Raw genomic sequence first — 20,334 nt, 5'->3', positions numbered from 1 at the left:
GGCTGTCCAAATGGAGACCCAGGGAAACAAATGGTGCTCGCTGTGGCACTAATGACAATGTCAAGTCGCTCCCCGAACGGCGCATGCGCGTGGCTTGCGTAGAGTTCGCGTATAGCATTTCCGAGCAACCTGTGTGCGCGTGTGAACTCATACCTGGTGCGCCGCGTGTGTTTGGAAGCGAGGAGGAGATAGGAAAGGACGAGGCTGCAGTGTGTGTTGAACGAAGGAGAACAACAAGGTAAAAGAAGACGCCTGCTAGCGTTCGGGAAGCTTGATGAAGCGGTGGAGAGCCACCCCACTGTTCTCCCAAACCCGCGGAAGGCGAAATTCTTCCGCTTTCGAGGCCCCTTTTCCGAGAACTCCGTTGCGTGAGTCTGACCCAACGTGGGCCGTTTTCTCCGGAGGCAGTTTTGCGCCGGCCGCGCTGGCATCTCTTGTGGGCCCCTCGTCCGCTTGGTTTTATATACGTGCGTTTACGTGCGGAGATGCTCTGTTCGCGAAGCTAATGATCTATCAGAAATGTCAGATGAAGCGAGTCGGTAAACTTTCGAAACCTAATGATATTCTGTTTTCTATTTCTCTGAGGTCGAGGGTTCCATCTCGGCCGTGGCGGTCGCATTCAAGTGGAGGTGAAGTGCTAGAAGCCCATGCACTTATTTTCAGGCGTGCGTTAAAGAACCCCAGGTGGTCGAAATTTTCGCAACCATTGGCTAAGGTGTGCCTCATATCAAGTCGTAGATTCAGCGAGTAAAACCCCAGGTATTATTATTGCCTACATTGCATTTCATTTCATCACACGTTCTTATTGGCGCTTTCACAGCGACTTATAAAACCGTCCGATTCCTTACGAACTGCCCATAATCAGTCTGACCAATATATAAACGCAACAACTACGATTTTTCGGTTGTTCTATCCACCTCCGTGTGACTTAAATACGCTTTCGTTTTCAGCATAGACTGCACGCGCACATTCGTTGACGTTCTCGCAAGCAACGGCTGCATACTACCTACTGGCGCGTCCGCTCGCCTCTGGCCATATCGATTTAGATAGCATCGAACGATTATCGTAGCTCCGCAGCTGCTAAGCGAAGGGTTTAACGACTAGAGGTTGTTGCTTTCTGCGTGGCTACAGAGAACAATCGCGACAAGTATTCTGTGCACTTGCTAGCACTTCTGTCTGACACGTAATCCCTGGGCAACCTCGTAATTCACTTTAATTGGCACGCACGTGTACAGTTTAATGCACCTTTATTACGCTTCATTAACGCGCGTTTAACATGAGGGGCTTTGGACAAGTGCGACAAGGTAGAACGAAGGAGATATGTGGGATGAATTTCGAAACAATCAAAAAAGAAAAAAAAAACGTTCCATGCTGTACAAGTCCTAACGACACACCGGTGCGAACGTGTTTCACTGGCAGCTTCACGATGGCCATAAATCGAGTCGGCGTAACCGTCCATTTAAAACTGTCTTCCGGGGGTGGGGGGTGGGGGGCTATTTCAAAGTCGGGAACGTACCGTTGATGTTCTCGTTCACGTGTTCGCGTCAGTCACAATTGTTCACGCGGTGCGTGCGCCTCGGCTGAAAAGATCAACCTTGCCGTTGTGGCCTGTACTTGTGGGCGAATTGCGCTGCTTGTTTTACTACTACGATCTAATATGAACTTCCGCACTGCTGACATTATGATGCCTTTTAAGCAAGCTGATAACGGAATGCGTGAAGGGGAAACTGTCTCGCTAGAGTGTGTGTAATTTGCGGCCTCCTCTTCTTATAAAGTTACAGCGGTTTCCTGCACCACCAATTACGAAGCGTATAAGGTTACCCAGGTTAGACTTCTTCCAGCTCTTTCGATACATGGATTGCTTTCCTTGGGATTTGTACGCACATCTTACCCACTGGGACGCGGGACCAAACGCAAAGTACAAGCGAGTGAATAGCGGCATCAGCTATCGCGAACCGTGCATGAATGGTCAAATCGCAGTAACGAGAGTAATTACGGCATGCTTCTAGAACACGTTGATGGTTCCTGTGGCTATAATTAACAACGGCGGAGAATGGTAGCATTTGCGCTGCTGCAAGAATCATGATACGGGTAAATTTCAACACTGACAATAGAGTAGCCGTGACTATATATTGCATACGGGATATATTGCAACAGAGAGAGAAAGACAGAAATACTAGCTAGATATCTCCTGTACCTGTAAATGAAAGAAAAGAAAAGCGAATGAATGATTGAAAAAGGTCAGGAATCTGACGATCGAGGAGAAGAGGCTCTGTAAGTCGCTATGATATTCCTGTCAATGACAAAATTGTCATGGTGACAGGATTTTGCATCATTCTAATGACATATTCGATCAATCCTGTTACGGCATTGTGCGAATAACACACGAACATTGTCAATGCACTGTCACCTTGAGTCGTTGGGCCCGCCAGACTTGGAAGTACTCTCTGAAGTATTGATTACTTTTCAGTTATTCAGTGCGCTCATATTGGTGCTCGTATTTGGGCTGGTTCACATTGATTCTCAGTTTCTCGTAAGCCAGGCAATATTTAGCACACTTTTTTTTAATACTTGGAAAATCTGTACGGTATTCTCCCTAAGGTCCGTCTGGAGAAAGGTCGCACCACGTCGTAACTGTAGCAAAGATTTGCTAACTTCGTTCCTCTTAACATTTTTTAACGAAATTCTCAAGCGCCATATTGATGGAAGGAATGAAGCGCTGTTCGTAGACATCCGCATGAGTCATCGTCCCCCCCCCCCCCCCCCCCGCGACCGTTCTCGCGCAAGATGTCACTGTTTCTTATAGCCGCGAATGAACAACGGCCGGCGGCCGACTGTAACTCTCCCGAGAGGGTGGGACGTAGTCAGGAAAGGTTTCTTTCCTTTACCAGGCAGGGGGCGCAGAAGGGCCGTCTCGGTTTCCCGAATGAAGAAGCGACGGCAAGCTTCTTTCCTCAGCACATTCGGCCGCAAGCCCCACCGGAGATATATACCGCGCACTCTAGCGCGTCGCCGTCGAGCAACTGCGCAAAAGCGCCGTGGCTCTGCCAAAGCCACTCCCGCAAGAGAAAGCGGCGTTGTCTCTTTTAGAAGCACACGACCTCGATCTCTTGCCGTCGTTCCTGCCGGGTGCCGTTGAGAGACATGCCGAGAGCCCGAAAACATGTCGAACCGCCTGCTGACATCAGTCCCACGACGAGGCTGGAAACAACGCCCTTGCCGTTTGTTTGTTTCTTCAGCTTTACCTGCTGTATCGAACCGTCCGGTTCGACTGTGTCTGATGCGTTCGAGCTTTTTTTTTTTTTTTGTTACAGATCACTTCGAACAATAGGCAGTTTAAGAAAATGGTTACGACGGGCTGAAATGCAAGGTAAAAGAATCCTATGTAGGTCAAGCTTGTGAGAACCGATGAAGGTTGGACATTAAGAAAGTAAATGCTGCCAAAATGGAATAACACCTGAGGCCACCCTGATACATCTCTGCCCGCCAAAGAACGTCACGAAGTGGAGCAGCCTGCTCCGAACATGTATCCATGCTGTTCTTTTTGCGATAGTTCCCATCGCCTTTCCGAAAATATCTGTGCTTAGAATGACAACATTAATGACTCGATGTCATTGTATTCATTCTGATGAGGACCACTTTAACGTTACACATCTTTGACCTACAGAAAATGCGTCAGAACTGCCACTTACTTACAAAAACTTAAGGTTTGCTTCACCGTCATGTTGGGGAAGTTCTACTTCCGCTCGCTTCTCATGACGGCTCACAATGCTGCGCATTAGCTGCTGCTGCTTCTCTCTCTCTCTCACCAGTTTGACTTTTCTGTTGTTGTAATTGCGGCAGCCCCGCTTTCGTAAAGTCTCTGCCTTCGGAAGCCGTCCCTCTTAACACCCCGCAGTGGCTTGACTTAATTGGCCTTATCAGTCGAGTTGCCGGGAGCGTTGCCGTCCGTCACTGAGAGCGTCGCTAGGAGGCCCTCGCTTCGTTTTATGCGCAGCGGAGACACTGCCGACCCCTGCCTTGACGCTCGCAGAGCCACCGGGTGGCAAGATACAAAAGCGCAAACGATGCAGGCGAAAGAAAGCAGCGAGCGAGGAATGGTGGCGCCGTTGCCATCTGCCCTGCAACCGCGCAGCGGGTGGACGCAGCTGACGCGGCACTCACTTTGCCACCGTCACCGTGGCGTTGTGGGTTGACAAAAAAGAAAAAAAAAAGAAAATGTTGTCCAGCTCGAACGAGACCAGAATGCAAAAACATGGAGGGAAGAACGCAGATCGCAGGAGGTGCATCGACGCTACAGCTTTATGTAATGACTTCAGCGGGCATACCACGCTTACGCGCGAGTGGCTTCACTGCATGGCAAGACGTGTTGTGAACCTAGCTGGCACGCGATGCTCCTTGGGTACTTTGCGACTTTAATCAAGACAAATAGCCGCGAGATAAATGATGACAAGTGTGTTGCGTCGTGGTGGACGCGCGCGTCCCAGCTGCACTCGGTTTGAAGCACCCAAGGGTAAATTTCGCCACTGGAGTTGATTTGACCTGTGGGCATGCAGAGCTGAAGGACAACCGGACGTCGACCTCACAAGGTAATTTCGCAGCGATCTTCTGCGACATGCACACGTATAACGATGTGAAGTGTTTGAACTTGTCGTTGTGTATACAATTCTGAAAGTCCTCGTTGCCTGAGATCGAACCAAGCCGCCATATAAGATGGTTCGATTCGATCTTAGAAATCTCAGTGCACACTTTGCGCTTGTGCCCGTTAGTGTGTAGTACAGACTTTACCCCAAGGTGCTATCAGTCGTTTCTAATACTCTGTAGACGCAAAGTCCCCGTTTGGACGTTCAACAGTCTGCGTTTCTTCCCCGGAAATGAGTGACAAAGAAAATCAGCATCAAACCTCGACTGCTGCCGACAGTAGCTCGAAAGCAAAGACCGATGATGCCTCTAAGCAGAAAATGGTGTGGGCGGAGGGGCACCTGCATGATTTCGAAATAGGAGGGCCGCTGGGCAAGAGAAAGTACGGAAATGTGTACCCTAGCCAGGAAGAAGAGCAAGCTTATTATGACCCTCAAGGTCATGCTCAAGTCCCAATTACAGTGTAACGATGTCGAAGGGAAATTATATTCTAATCACACCTTAGGCACCCTCACATCCTGTGGCCGTATGGGCATTTTAATAATGACACAAGAGTAGATGTTATCCTCAATAGAGATTGCTCCCGAAGAAGAATTGTGAAAATAACTCACCTGGACGACAGGAGGGCCGCACGTTCCATCTATCAAGTCTGCGACGCCCTGAGGTATTGTCTAAAGAGGTCATACATTGAGATCCTTATTGGTGTCAACAGTACGCTCAAGACTGCACACTGGTCCGTAGGGGAGGCGGGACAAGAATAACTAGAGAGAAGGCAGGGAGGTTAACCAGGCACATGCCCGGTTTGCTACCCTACACTGGGAGAAAGGGAAGGGGCATGAAGATGAGAGAGCGAGAGGAAAGATAAGAGAAAGAGAATAAAAAAATGTCAGTCAATGTACTGACGCGTATGCAGTGGTGGCACTACACAAAAGTTAAAGGTGTTTACATAGGCCTGTAGTCCTCAAAAAGCGCAAGACGGTTTTGAGTGCTTTTTGAGCCGACGAAAGGCGAGGACGGTGTTCCAGAAGCATCTGCATAGAGAGTGGCTGATCGTCCAATTGTCGCAATGCGTCCGAAAGCTTCTGTCTTTCAGAGGCCACTGGTTTGTATACGTGCGCTATAATCAAAGCGGGACACTATGGGAGGCACCACAAATTAACTTCTGACAGAAATGATGCGAAATGGGGTGTACGATGAAGAAGTGGAGTACTGGGCAGTCGGTATTCTTATCTGCGAGTTTCTTGTTATCCCTATAACAACATGTATCGATCCGAGCCACCCTATAGGGTGTCTTCGTTGAACTTGTTAAATTTATGTTTAATAAGTGCGGTGCCTATCTTAGCAGTTCGATGCTGTCGTTGCCCACATCAGTTCAATGAGTATACGCTTATGAATGGTATTTGTGGACACCATTTCCATCACTGATGCAAAATGTCATGCACTATGCACATAACGGCCAGTATTTCCAAGTACTCGTGTATAAAATATTCAGCTGGACACTTATACAGACTTGTAGGCTTTGTGAGAGTAATGAATATGGAAACGCTTGCGCAGTGTGTGACAGAATACGTCATGGTCTGAAAGAAGTAATATTCAATATCTAATGTCGACGTAACTTTTCTTTTTTCAGAAAAGGAAGAGTGACGCAAGAAAAATAAAAACACCAAATTAATAAATAAGTGACTAAGATAGTCCACTGCAACCAGCGCCACTTCTTTAATCGTCGTTGAATATTGACAACGTTGATTATTTTGGTAATCTAACTTACTTGAACTGCTATACTGTGCCATCTATGGCATGTTTTCTAAATATTTTGATGGTTGTCATCGTGATCAATTGTGTTTCGTGCAATCACTAAGAGTATAGTATTTAAACATCTTGCATTCGAAGGCGCACTCTCATTATCTTCATTACCTCGCTTTAATATGCGACGGAACCAGGGCCGCCATATTTTGCTTTTCTTTATAAGGCTTCCTTAAGCATGCAGAAATCTTGAATTCACATACAAAGGCATCATAAAAAACAACGCAGATGATCGGTGTGATTAGTTAACACTTCCACGTTGGTGTCCATGTGTAATGTGCGACATTTGTAGTCACACGCCTGCAATCATTTCCTAACCTATTCAGATGCAGCTCAGTCGGCCTTCTCGGGAAACGCTCAAGCCTTACCGCACTTGCTGAGTTTAGGCTCAATTACGCAATAGTAAACTCTGACGCTTGTTTCGCCCATGTTTCTTGCATATCTCTCGGCGTGGGACGACTAAGTCATTATTTTTATGTATATGCGCTCGAACGATGCAATAACGCGTTGAAAGCGTCATAGATGCGCAAGATAATCGATGTGTAATGATTTCTTGAGCGATTGACGACTGCCGACTGTGAAGGACAGCGACAGCAAGCGAACTTGTTTATGATCCACGGTGTACCAAAGGAAATATCATAGCTAACGATCGCTAAACAATCTCTATGTAGGGTGCTTACAGCTACGGAAAGCGCAACATCACCCTGCACGCCTAGAATAGGTATACTTGACAAATCACAGTGATAAACAGCCAAAGTGAAGCTGTTCAAGTTATTTGTAACTCGTAATTCGTCATGCATGCTTTTCTGCTGGAGTAGGCGCCAGAGGATTTTGGGAAACCCCACTACCGTGTGCAGCAATGCAAGTGTCAGATGAAAACGAACACGTGAGGAAGAGAGAAAGAAGCAGACGAAGTAATAAGAAGGTGCCGAAGAAAAGAGGAATAAAGGGATGTAAAAATACAGATAAAATAGAGCGAAATAGATTAAAAAAAAGAGAGAAAGAAAGAGGAAGAAGAATAAAGAAAAGTAAAGAAAGCAATGAGATAGAAAGGTAAAGGCAGAAATCACTCAAGGAGATAAAAAGAGAGAGGAAGAAAGAGCAAGAAGAGGAAGTGATGAACAGAGAGAGAAAGGGAAGAAATAAAATGATATAAGGAGAGTATCAGACATTGTTAGAGAAAGAGGGGAAGAAATAGAAAGAAACAACTACAAGGAAGAGATACAAGAAACAGAGAAAAATAGAAAGAAATACAAGAGAGAAAAATAAAGTCAACAGCAAAAAGAAGAGCCTCCTATAGCCCACTCTTTCTTGTGGCTTGGCACCACTTGTGCACAGCTGCCATAATTTTTTTCTTGCTATATTACCTACACTTCTTTCAATTTCTTCTGCACTAAAATAGATTTATTTCCCTGAAAGTCGTTTTGAAAGTTTACATTGTGATAATTATTTCACCAGCTTCTTGAACTAATGGTGCCCGTACACTCATGCCATAAAAAATGCGGCAGATCCCAGCATACTTTAAGAACCGACGCTATGCGAAGCATGCGGAGGGAAGGTGAGCGTGTTGCAATGTTTTTTTGTTTTTTTGAGTGACGCGTCACGAATTGACGCTAAATATTTGTACAAGTGTCGCATGCACAAACATATGTTGAAGACTTGCAGGTGTTTGTATGGCCAGTTGTTTGCTCTTGCGCAACGATGTCAACTGGAACATGCGTATTAGCAACACCAGAAGCTGATATAAAGCGCTGATGCTCGCGAGGATACTGATTTTGAACACTGCTACATAAATCAACTTCAGCGCATGGCAGCTAACCACAATTGACGTTAACCCGACGCGACGGATGTATCAAAGAAGTATATAGGTGTAATGTTTATAAAATTGGATATAGGCAGCCCTGCAACCACTATTGGCGTTTTACGAAAATTAGCGTCTATATGAAAAATATTTCCAAGTTCAGGCGTAGCTCTGTGGTAGAATGCTTCATTGCCACGCAGAATGCTTTGGTTTGATTCCAGCGGGGACCCTGACATCTATTCGTTGCGTTCATTGGATCAACGCTTCCGATGTGAGCTTTTTCTTAACGCTCACGCGTTAAAATTACACATGTGTGTTCTCGTCGTTCCTCGGTAAATACTAAGTGTCAATCACCGGTGGTACATACACGCATATCAGTGGCATATACTCGCCCGTGGATATGTGCTACTCTCCGCCTGGTAGTGTTTGACGACGTACGCGACGGGAATGTGACATTGTTCTTGTTTTGACCAGTGCGTCAAATTCGTCCGACCATCTTACCCTCCCATGCTAATTTTGGTTCACGCCAATTTAAGGGGGTGATGAATGAGAGCATTCAAATGTAAGTGGCTAGATGGATAGATACGCTCAAAGGCGTCGAAGTTCGCTAAGAAATGCTTCGCATTTATTATAGTCATTCGTACAATGCTGTTAGGGAATTAAAGCAAAGTTAACTACTGTTAACAGTCACTATAGTATGACGATGGACAGCCTATATGACAACACAAGCGTGGTCACCGGCCACGGTGGTGCTGTGGTCATAGTGTGCGACTGCTGAACGAAAGGTAGCGGGATCGAAGCCGGCCACGGTGGCTGGAGCCCTCCACTATGACGCCTCTCATAAGTTTATATCGTGGTTTTGGAACGTAAGACCCAACAATTATTATTACTGTAGGCATTCATTAAGCACATCTGCTCTCTTTAGACATATTCATCATCGTGAGTGGTCGTCATCTTCTTCTGCTGTGGGGACTTGGCTTGTGTGAGTTCTGTGCCTTGGGCGTGGTCGCTTTATCGTGTCTTCCGGGCCTAATAAAGGTTGCCTTCACCGTTACATCACAAGTGGTGGAGTGTGCTCTACGATCTTCCGTCCTCTCCCGTGGTTCAGCATGTTAGTGTGGTTCAGCATGTTAGTGAGAGTCACGAGATTCGTGTGCAATGAGTTACGCGTGCTCGATGATGCGCGATATCTGCTGTAGGGTGTGGAAATGCGCCCGAAGCGACTCCCAATCTTCAACATCGTCAGATGGCCGGCTGTCGCAACTTTCCTTGTTCGCGAGTTAGCGAGTCAGTAAAAGCCGCTCAGCGAGAGGCGGCGCGCGCTGTTTTGTTTTTTACGACTTGGTCTGAAGCCAGGCGCGCGTGTTCCTGCCTCCTCTACCGGATCGTCTTCTTCCTGCAACTCTTCCAGCTGTCTGCCTCGCCTTCTTCCTCGCTTCTTCGACTTTCTCCGCCACCAGCAAATGAGACGCTCTCACCGTGCGTGATGTCTTGCTATAGAGACACGGCACTTCGGCCGGCCGGGCAGGTCGCGTTGTTCGAAAACTGCGGCTCCCTTTCCACTCATGGTTTCCTAAGCACGTGAGGACAGCGGGTATCGCCGGAAGACATTGATTATTTCTTACGCGCCGGTCAACATCATCGCAGTGTCAGTGCGTTACGTGCTGTGCAATTAGAAGCTTGTAATCGCTGTCAACAGGAAGCCTGCACGTTTTCTTTCTTTTACTTTTTCTTGTCGGCTAGTAAGAAAAGCAGCATTCTCTTTAATTTACGATTCATTTTGTGTACCGTATCTATTTGTGTACCATGTCGATTCACTGTGCATTGTGAAAGCAACGAGCTAGTTTATTTGGTCGCCAACACTTTTGTTTCGATTCCAAAGCTGCCAGAAGCGTCATCGTGATTGAAGCGATGCGCCGAATTCAGCCCTTACAGGAATGACTTTCGGCAAGTATGAACGCCCGCGACACTCTATGGATGCGTTTTAGACGGAAGTATTTCGCCAGGCGCGTTTCGCGATTCTTTGGTCTGGCAATGCGCATGTAGATTAGACTTTTTTTTTCTTTTGAAATTTTTTTCATACAGCGCAACCATAAACACGACTATCACATTTGCGCCTAAAACACGGACAGGCTCGACAGTCCCTACCGTGTGGCAGGTGGCATGCATTTAGAGACGCACGTTCGGCTCTGTACAGATAACAATCTTTGTTCGCAGCCGAGGCTATGTGTGCGATGTGACGTCCTCGTCGTTTTGTTGTGTGCGCAGGCTTGGATGCTAGCGGCGCAGCCCCGCAGCCGGAAGCAGCAGCAGCAGTGCGAGCGGCGGGCCTGAGCGCTGTTCGGCCCGCCTGCAGAATCAAGAAGCGAAGAGACCTCGTCAGCAGGTTGCGCCCAGTGTGCGCTAGTCTTCATTGAGAAGAAGGGGAGCGCGGAACTAGGTGCCCGGTGGCCAAGGTGGCCGGCCTCGCACTGGAGGCGGCCGAGGCGTTCGCGCTGGAGCCGCAACCCCCTCAGACGGCCACCAAGATCGGCGACCTGGACCTGGCCATGAGCTCGTACTTCGCCAACTCGTACCTGCCCGACATGCGGCCGGCGTCGGGTGGCGTCGTCGTCGGCAACGGCGGCGACCACTACGGCCCGCCGCAACAACAGACGCAGCCCAACGGCGACCACTGCGACCAGCGACAGCAGCAGTACCTCCAGCAGCACTCGTACGGGGGCTCTCCCCAGGGCTACCCGCGGTTCCCGCCGTACGATAGGCTGGAGATCCGCGCCATCAACAGCGCCCCGAACTCTCCCAGCCCACCGAGCGGCTACTACGGTAACCACTGCGGCGTGCCCCCGGCGCCGCACCAGCAGCAGCAGCCGCCGCAGAGCATGACGCACCCTAGCGCGTACGTGCCCGCCGCCGCGTCCGTGGACGGCGGCCAGAACTGTCGCGGCTCGCCCAGCGAGGCGCCCGTGCCGCCGGCCATGGCGCAGTACCCGAGCTGCAAGATGCAGGGCGCCCCCCTGGGCGCGGGCGACCTGCCTGCCCGGGCGGCCTCCGAGTGCGTCCCGCCGCAGACGCCCGTCATGCACCAGGCGGCGTGCGGCAGTCCGCCCGGCGTCCACCACTCGCCACCGCAGCAACAGCTCTACTCGCCCAGCCACGGCGGCATGCCCCCTAACGGCCAGCCCACGCACAACTCGGGGGCCATGCCCAGCCCTCTCTACCCATGGATGCGGAGCCAGTTCGGTAAGCCGCACTTCTTCCTCGGAACTAGCGAACGGATGTGATCGCGCTAATTGCTCTAAGCGCTGTATAGTTGCCTAAGGGAAAACTAACTATATGCTCGTATATATGTTTATTAAAGCAGGCGTAAGTAGAGATGCAGGCAATCATTCATCGTGAAGACGAGTCGCAGCTTAGGCACAAGGAAAAAGGGAGTCGAGGTTAGTGGAGGGAATAAGATGCATTTTTATGGCCGTGACCATTCGATTTTAAACACGTACCTGTAGAAACCGGACAGTGTCGCAATTGTAAGTTCACAGCACCAGCAAGCATACAGTGTCGTGGGTCCCACTAGTGTTTTCATTTAACGCCAAAGAAACGATTCCCGGCATCCTTCGTGCCGTGGATGCCATGGATCGAATGATTGACGGTATCTTCCGCGCCAAATCATCTTCCAGAAATTAGGAGCTGGCTTCTCTCCATTATTCATGACGCCGCGGGATAACCCATTAATGGTCGCTATTACAGCAGACTAGGCATGCGATTCAAATTACGCAACAGACGTTTGACGTTACGTTGATTCGGATCTTCGCGTTTGCCATCATCTCTTCGTTTTCTAATTTATCGAGAAGGGGCAGCTTATCTAAATTAGACTCACCAATAAGACGACGTTTCAATGAGCCTCAATACATTGGTCACCATCTTTAGTATGTTTAATGTCGATAAAGCCCACCTCGAGTGGCATCTATTCATTCCAATCTTTATTACTTCAACCTATATTAAGTTCCAGCAAGTCCATAAAATTCCTTATTTTTCTAAATTCACCGTTTTTGTTTTTCAGAAGTTACCTTAGCAGTCAATATGCATCTTTCTAATGGACTTCAACTAAGCACTATACATGTCCTGCGCAACTCCATTACTTCTTCCCGCAATTGAAATCGAAAAAAAATCTGCAAAATTGTATAACTATGTACTTTTTTTATTATCTAAATCATCCTAATGCTTGTTCATTGCTTGAGGCAACGTCTACAAGTCACATGGTCTGTGTATTTATATAAATAACTGAGGAATAGTAGTTTATTGTATTCACTTTTCACACAGGTGTATATTTGTCTTACCTTCTGCTGCGGCTGACATTAAATATACGCTGTAACAAAAAAAAAGGTGTGCTATGGCTCCCTTTTATGCATGTGAGAATCACATGTACAGCGCTTTCTTTATATAGCACGTTGACTCTCTTTAGAGAGTCGTGGGATGCATGACTTCCAAAAACAAGAGTCAATGCGCGACTCTCTCCTAAAGCTAGTCAATTTGCCTCCATAGACAGTGCCGGCCATGTCTGAGTCACATGCGTATACTCGTACATCCCGCGACTCACTAAAGAGAGTCAACATGCCCCTCTTAAGAGAGTGATGCGCATGTAACTGTCACATGCGTAAAAGAGGAGACATCCGTAAAAGGGGAGTCAAGATTTTTAGATTTTACGTGACTTGAACTTGCAGCTCGCACGGAATTTTAATTTTCCTACAGGGCGCACAAATAACCAGACATGTGCGTATATAGTAGACTTTCGAATGAATAGTCGGATGACCTGTTCCATTCATTCGTCGTATTTAAACGCCCCTGTTAGCAAATGCGAACTTTTTTTTAATTCCTTTCTCGTGAACTTAGTACTGCAGACCTTGCTCAATTAAGTGGGCCACTGAAGAAAGCACTCGAAAACGTTCGCCCTCTCCGCAGTGAGCATAACGAATTGCGTTGCTCAGAAAAGTTTCTGGCTGCCCCCCCCGCGCCCCCACACACACATCATTTTAAACAGCATGTACGTAATGTTCGATGTTGTTTTAACGTAATAGCGTCAAAGAGATTGTTTCACAGAAATTCCGGCGTCATTAGTTGTGGGCAAGAAATCGGTGTTGTCCTTGAGGGATAAATCACAAACCTGAAAATAAAACAAATGATTAAATGCTTCGGTTCGAGTGAGAATAGAACCCATTCCTTCTGCGTGGCAAGCAGGTGCGCCACCACAGACTCACGCCATTTATTTTTTGTTAACTATGGGAATGTTATATAGTGGGATGAGTCTCCTTAACGTGCGCAATATATATTGCGAGGTGGAAGCGTAGAATTGCGCCAGGTGTCAAAACGCGTCAGCTGCACAATATTAAAGGCCCAACCATTAAAAAGCGCTCACACATACTTTGTCATGAGCAGCCGTCAAATCGTCAACAAAGTGAGCAGGTGCGAAGGCTCGTGTACTGCCTCACCGAGCACGTTGGCCCTTCACTGATTCGCAAAAGGATGAAATATGGGGCAGTGGGCACTTATCAGTTTTGCGGTGAAATCGAGACAATTGAGCTTTCTTTTTTGTTCGGTATAGCTGGAATTGTAATCAGTGAAAAAACTCCCTCGCCGCTCCCTTTCAAAAGTCAGGATAACAAATAAATGTCACGCTAATTTTGTCACTTGTTGAACCACATTAGGTTATAGCCGCAGGTATGTCTATTATATGTGGTGCATGGTTACATACTTGAACCGAAGCGATTTTTGGTTCAGATATGAGGTGCTATCTATGCCGTAAAACACATGCTTTTATCTTGATAAGAGCACGTTTTTTACGACATAGATAGCAGCCCGGTAGGATCGTGCGTGGTTTGCAGTGCCCTCTCCCTTGCATGTTACCCCACCCCCTTTTTGGTTTTTCGTTTTAATGAATTCAGTTCTGAGATGCGCTTTGTCTGTGTTAGTCCCTTAATTTTACAGCGTGGCCTTTACCTAAAGTGTGTTCCAACGAGCCCCCACACAAAATTTTCTGTGTGTGCACTGAGTCTAGCACTTCGTCCTCGCTAATGGAGTGCAATCTAGCGCCTGCGTATCACCACTGACGCCGCAAGGCAATATAACTACATGTAACGTAAACATACGCCTCTGTGCGTATAGACGCCCCAGATGTCAGTTTAATGCGCCAAGTCAATAGCATAACTTTCAGTGAGAACAGAAGCACAGTTTTGTGACCACGAACGCTTCGTTCAAGTGCCAGCAGCAACACCTCCGAAACAAGGAACAGTGCCAACTTCTAACGCGTCGCAAAGAACTATAGTTTGCGGCACAAACTGCCACTATACTATACAGAATATGCATGCTCAAGACATTAGTTTAAAAAAAGGCTTGCAAAAAAAAAAAGGTTTGTGCAAAAATTCGAAATTTCGAACTCGCCACCTACGTGTGATCAGGTGAGTTCTGCGATACCATGCTCGTGCGTAAAAGAAATAATAAGGTAGAAAGAAAACACGCCGTTCAGCTTCACGGGTAAATTTCTTTTCCAACTAAACCTTGCGTCTTCATAATATGAAAGCCACCCACACAAGGCATGCATGCCTCAAATGTCAAGGCGCCAAGTGTTCTTCAGAATTCACCACATATAAAATCAATTATACAAAAATTAGCGAGAAGCTATAGGGCCAATTATTAGTGCTTATTGCCGAGTCCGACAGACGTCTCTCGCTTTTTTTACTGGTTGACGTGCGGAGAAGTTTTATATCGAATGTAATGTTCGATAAGTGCGCGCGAACTTGATTGAATAAGGTGTATCTTCATGCGCAAGCGACGATATGCTATAGTGCAGCGGCCGTGGCAGTGTCAACTCATTTGCATTTATAAACCGATGGCTGAAACTATATACATAGCCGATTGCTGAAGACCCAGTTGCACGTGCACTAAAGCATCTCATGGTGTTACTTCATGAACGCGTACCGAGCGACAAGCTTGTGTTTCCATGTTTGAGTCAGCGAATTGCCGGTGAGTGCGCCCGGCGACTTTCGAGGGTGGCCTTTGTGCTCTGGCTGCAAGCGCGTTGCATCGATGTTCATCGCTCCTTCTGTGGACACCGTACGCCAGAGCAGGCACTGCGCCGTGCTCCCGACCGGGTTGCAGAAATTAGGTGCCTTTTCTCATATTCTAACCACTACCACAGAACGCCAGAAGCAGTCAGGTTAACCGATGGCAAGGCTTTACTGTACAGTCACTCGCACTCGTTGGGATCACGTATCATTAAACGGCGATGACATGTATGATGGGCTCGCCCGGTGAGCGTATACGTTCGCTGGGAGTCGTATTTGCGCGGGTTACATTTGGCTGGACCGATATCGCCGCAGGTGGCTCACGAAGGCTGAAGTTTAAGCATTATACGCAAGCCTACAATACTATCTACAAGAGACTTCGGCAATTAGGCTCTGCGGGCGGGCGCGGGCGACACAGTCCCCACGTCTCTAACGGACCTCAGTAAATTTGCACTCACTCACTAACTCACTCACTCACTCACTCACTCACTAACTCACTCAATCTACTTCTTTTTCGACGTCATGCTTCGTCGCATTGAACAGTTCGAATCCTGACCAGCGGGTGCTCAGATTAACTGGACGTCACGCTTGAGCTAGTCCGCACTCCTTTGCCTTTGGTAATGAATTCGCCGCGACACCGCTATATATTCCCGTCGCGCTTTCTTCACTGCACTTGTCTCGGTGATCTCGTCGCCGCATTGCCTCCTTGGGGGTGCAACGAAGAGGAGAAGGGGTGACGCAGTGAGAAGGAGAGTACGACGGCAGTACTGCAGTGTCGCGTCGAAATTCGACGACGTATCCTCCATCGTAAATCAGCCGCGCCAGGGAATTCTTAGGGCGGTTCGTCTTTGAAGCCGCGCTTGCCGATGCTGCGTTCCTATACGCATCCCCGTGGCCTCCATCAGTGCAACAGCGACGAGGTAAGCGCCGCTCATCGCCACTAATCTTTCTGGTCCTACGTGACGGCCCAGTCTGTGGTTCAGGATTCCCCAGAAAGAAGTGCGCGTACGCATGCGCAAGTTTTTCGCAAAGACGGCCCGCTACGTGAATGTTGGATTTTCTTTCTTTTCTTCTTTTTTTTTTTGTTAAGCACAATTCTCGAGTTCCTGTTTTTCGATCGGCCAGCTTCCTCGTTCTGCCCACGGCCGCGGCTAATCCCACCTGATTCATGTCCGATCGGTCTTTTGTTCTTTCAGGTATACCTAGTTGTACGCAAAGTACTCCTCACTTGTGTTTCAGTCCTTTTCAAGGTCTTCGCCGTTGCCCCGCTATCTCGTCTGCTAATCGATGCTCACAAATCCTTTGGCGTGTGTCTTTAGTTTTTTTTTTCTTTCTTTCTTGCATGTTGCCAAGCTCGGTGACGCAGTTTGACGTGCGCCGCCATTCCGTAATCCCAGCGTTGGCTTTGCAATCCACTTGGCCAACACCTTGATATTGCAAGCGCACCGTATACCCACCGAATGAACAATGGGGTTGGTTGGTATGCAAAACGCTTCGAAGCCGTGTGGCGTTTTTAAAAAGAATTAGTCAAGGACCGATTCGCTGCTTCTATTCTACTGGCAGAAATCTAGCCAACGTGAGGCCAACGCTGTGCCTTAAAGCGTGTTTACTTCTCACAGACTCCGTTGTGGGCGATCTCACGTGTTGATATGTCCAAGCAGTCGTATAACGTTCTCATTTGACCACTTTCATGAAGGTTTCCAATACGTGGCCAATCATTACTGCTGCAATTATTCCTGTTAAGGTTGCACTACAGATGTCTAAACACTGTATGCTTATGGGCATCAGATTTATTCATATGAATGACTGAATTTCAGCTCCGCCTAAAGACTATTTTACGGCTGGGTTTTGGCAGTGCCATCTTGGCTCTTAACAATGCCGTTTTGCATCTTCAACAATCTAAAGGTGAATATGTTTGACATGTAGCCGTCTGACAAGGTAAAATTTATAAGAATAAAATAAACTACCCAGCCACTTTAGTATACAAAGTTTCTAATGTTAAAAAAATAATAAACTGACCCGTCGTTTCGGTACCAATTCGGTCGTTCTTTGAGGGGTGACTGTCGGGCCAGAAGCTATATCTTCGGAGCCGGCCGGAGGCGGACTGAAAGCGGCTAAAGAATTTATTTTATTCTTATAACTCTTCAACAATTCAACGAGAAATGCTACGGTAGATGCATAGGTCTACAATAAACATGGTTGGTTTGATGCATTCGTCGCTTCATAAGCTTAACATTAAAATCGCGTCGCAATGTACACAAAGAGACAGAAGGAAACTTTGTAATTTCAGAAGTTAATTCGGCGGAAGCCTATGGACATACGACTGATTATGCCATGTCCTTTTTTTTCCTCCCTGAGTGAACACGTGATTGATGAGAGAGTGAGAGGGGAGAGCCTACAGCTGGCTCCGTTCCAGGGCACGGACGGATGGTGGACGGAGGCCGCTAGTATGAAAGATTAACGGCTTTCGCCTTAAAAATTATTGCTCCAGTCAGCGCTGTGATTGTGGTTGGACAGCTGTGCTGTTAACCTCTCCCAGAACTATTACGCATGTGACGTCGCTTGAATGCATGGTCTTCCGCATCAGAATCGTACAAAAGTGAGAGAAGCACCTGTTCTTCGCCGTGGTCTATTGGCTTCGAGGACATACCGTGGCGCCACCTACGTGATGACGTCACTTATAGGATGTTGCTAGAACACCGCATTTCCTGCGCTTTTGCTGTGGACACCGTGCGTGATTCTCTTTGTTTTGAAGCTCAGTGCGTAAATGAGCGGTAAGACCCGATAAAACGGGCAAGCAAACTACGAATCGGTGCCCCCGGTGGCACTCTCGTGTCTAATTTGCATCGTAATATCGCGACTAAGAACCGGTCACAGCCATGGGGTAAGATACAAGCGGTGTCGCGAAAGCAAAATAGCCGTATTACACAACTACGCATCCTATCTGTGACGTCAAAACGATCCTTTCTAGTGGAGCCCGTCGCGGTCAATATGTGGTCAAGAAGTGCGTCTGATTTTGCAGACTGGTGATGCGTGTATCACAGTACACAACCGTCCGAATGAACGGGTTCGTAGCCATGACACATTAATTTCGATCATCCAAGTCGTCAACGTCCATCAGCCTCTTGACCTCGTATTCATCTGAATCTTCCTTCGTCTCGGAGATGTTCGATAGCTTTGGGGTTGAGGCGAATGTTGTTGAACTTGTATAGAGAGAACTCTGAAGAAGAATGTATATTCAATCTAGAATGTGCACTTTTGAAATGGTTGATAGCACTGCACCTTCGTCGCTTGCGCTGAATGCATGCGACAAGCGGCGTTGAGGCGTTGACGTTGCTAAATTTAGAATCTGAACCTTTTATATGTAGCGTCCGAAAACCAAGCCGTTTTCCTGCCCACCGTTAGCTTTCTCTTTTTTTTAATGCAAATGCATTTCTTAGTCGGGCTATGTCAGGCATCCGGCGTTGTCCGCGGCGGTGTCCGTGCACTGGCAGGTGTTCTGTCTTCGCTCCCACTCCCTCTCCCATAGGAGCAGATGTGGGTCCTTCTCTCGCCGTTCGCTTTCTCTCCTCCCTGCGCCTCACTCTCGACCGGCGTTCGCTGGCTGGGCGCCTCTCAAGAACATCCGGAAACGTGTGCTCGAGAGACGCCGCTGTGAAACACCAATGCCGAGCCGAGAACGCTGTTTGTCCATGGAGACAAAACCGTGATGAAACAGACATACACAGCTCCCCTACAAAATTAGAAAACAATCGTTTGACACCCCGTTGTGGTGGCGCCCATAAGTCTATGGCAAGAAAACCAGCGTGCACGTAAAGGAACTCCAACTACCTATTTTCATTTTTTTTTCGTCTCGTTCTATCCTTTACGCAACAACGAACGCCAAAATTCATCGATTTACTCATAATAGAAAGGCGTGTTCGACATTCTTGGTAATACCGAGATCATTTGCACCAACATGGCATTATTACCGACAAAAAATAGAGTTAGGCGAACCCCGAGAAATGACTTGGGCCGGATATTAGGTATGGTCATCGCCGTGTTAAAACCCATCGTGTGTCATTGCTTACGGTAGCTATAGAAGATTATCTCAATGCGTGGAACGCGTCATACATAGAGACGGCTCACTGCTCTCCCATAAGTGAGTACAAAGTACTCGAAATCGTCTAGAGTCCGTTTCACATGCGAGCGAATTGCCCCAAGAGCGGAGCAGCTAAGCCCAAAACAGAAGCCCAAAACAGATCCCCAGAGCGGCGACTGGACGCTGCGTTGATTCGAGCAACGTGTTGAGCCGCTTCGTTGGCGGTACTTGCAAACATGTTTGACTCGTGGTTAAAATGCAAATGTCGTCTGCGTACACAGAGACCGATATTTCGCCTCCTTGCTTTTTAACGAGGCGATTGATTGATGTGCGAGGTTTAACGGCCCAAAACCACTATATTATTATGAGAGACGCCGTAGTGGAGGGCTCCGCAAATTTCAACCATCTGGGGTTCTTTAACGTGCACTCAAATATGAGCACACGGGCCTACAGCATTTCTAACGAGGCGAACAAGTACGATATTAAACAATGATGGCCTCAGGACTGTACCTTGAGGCATGCCACGATAGACGGAATTCTTATTTGTGTCACCGTCGGCAGTAGACATGAATATAGTTCCTTCTTGCAGATAGCTAGTTATCCATTGATGCATGCGGCCGTCAATACCATGGTCTTCAAGGGCATTTAGAATGGTGTCCTACAAGAACATTGCCGAATGCAACTTTTATATCAAGAGAGACTTCAGCCGTCAATTGGCGGTGCGGTTTTTAATGTTCAACGGTTGTTACTAAATATATCACACTGTCAATTGATGACGTTCCTTTTCGGAAGCCAGTCATGGCATCTGGATATACTCTTTGCTTCTCTGGGAAGCATGCTAAGCGCAACATAATCATTCGTTCCATGAGTTTTTCTACAGAACTTGCTAGCGGCACAGGTCTCTAGGATAGCAAATCACTTGGAGATTTGCCTGATTTCGGCAATGCCACTTG

General features: G+C 47.5%; 1 protein-coding gene across 2 annotated transcripts in view; it reads left to right on the top strand.

Annotated features, from left to right (window-relative positions):
- The window catches only part of LOC119172359 (uncharacterized), a 253,269-nt gene that overhangs the window by 182,730 nt on the left and 50,205 nt on the right, over window positions 1-20,334 (top strand). For both annotated transcript variants that reach the window (XM_075893660.1, XM_037423421.2), the window contains one exon: window positions 10,514-11,485. In XM_075893660.1, the coding sequence (XP_075749775.1) occupies window positions 10,795-11,485 (691 nt within the window). In that variant the 5' untranslated portion in view covers window positions 10,514-10,794. The remainder of the gene's footprint in view (window positions 1-10,513; window positions 11,486-20,334) is intronic.

The sequence above is a fragment of the Rhipicephalus microplus genome, chromosome 4, assembly GCF_043290135.1.
Source record: "Rhipicephalus microplus isolate Deutch F79 chromosome 4, USDA_Rmic, whole genome shotgun sequence".
Taxonomy (NCBI): Eukaryota; Metazoa; Arthropoda; class Arachnida; order Ixodida; family Ixodidae; genus Rhipicephalus; species Rhipicephalus microplus.
The sequence above is the reverse complement of the archived record's forward strand: the minus strand, read 5'-3'. Positions and strand labels throughout refer to the sequence as shown.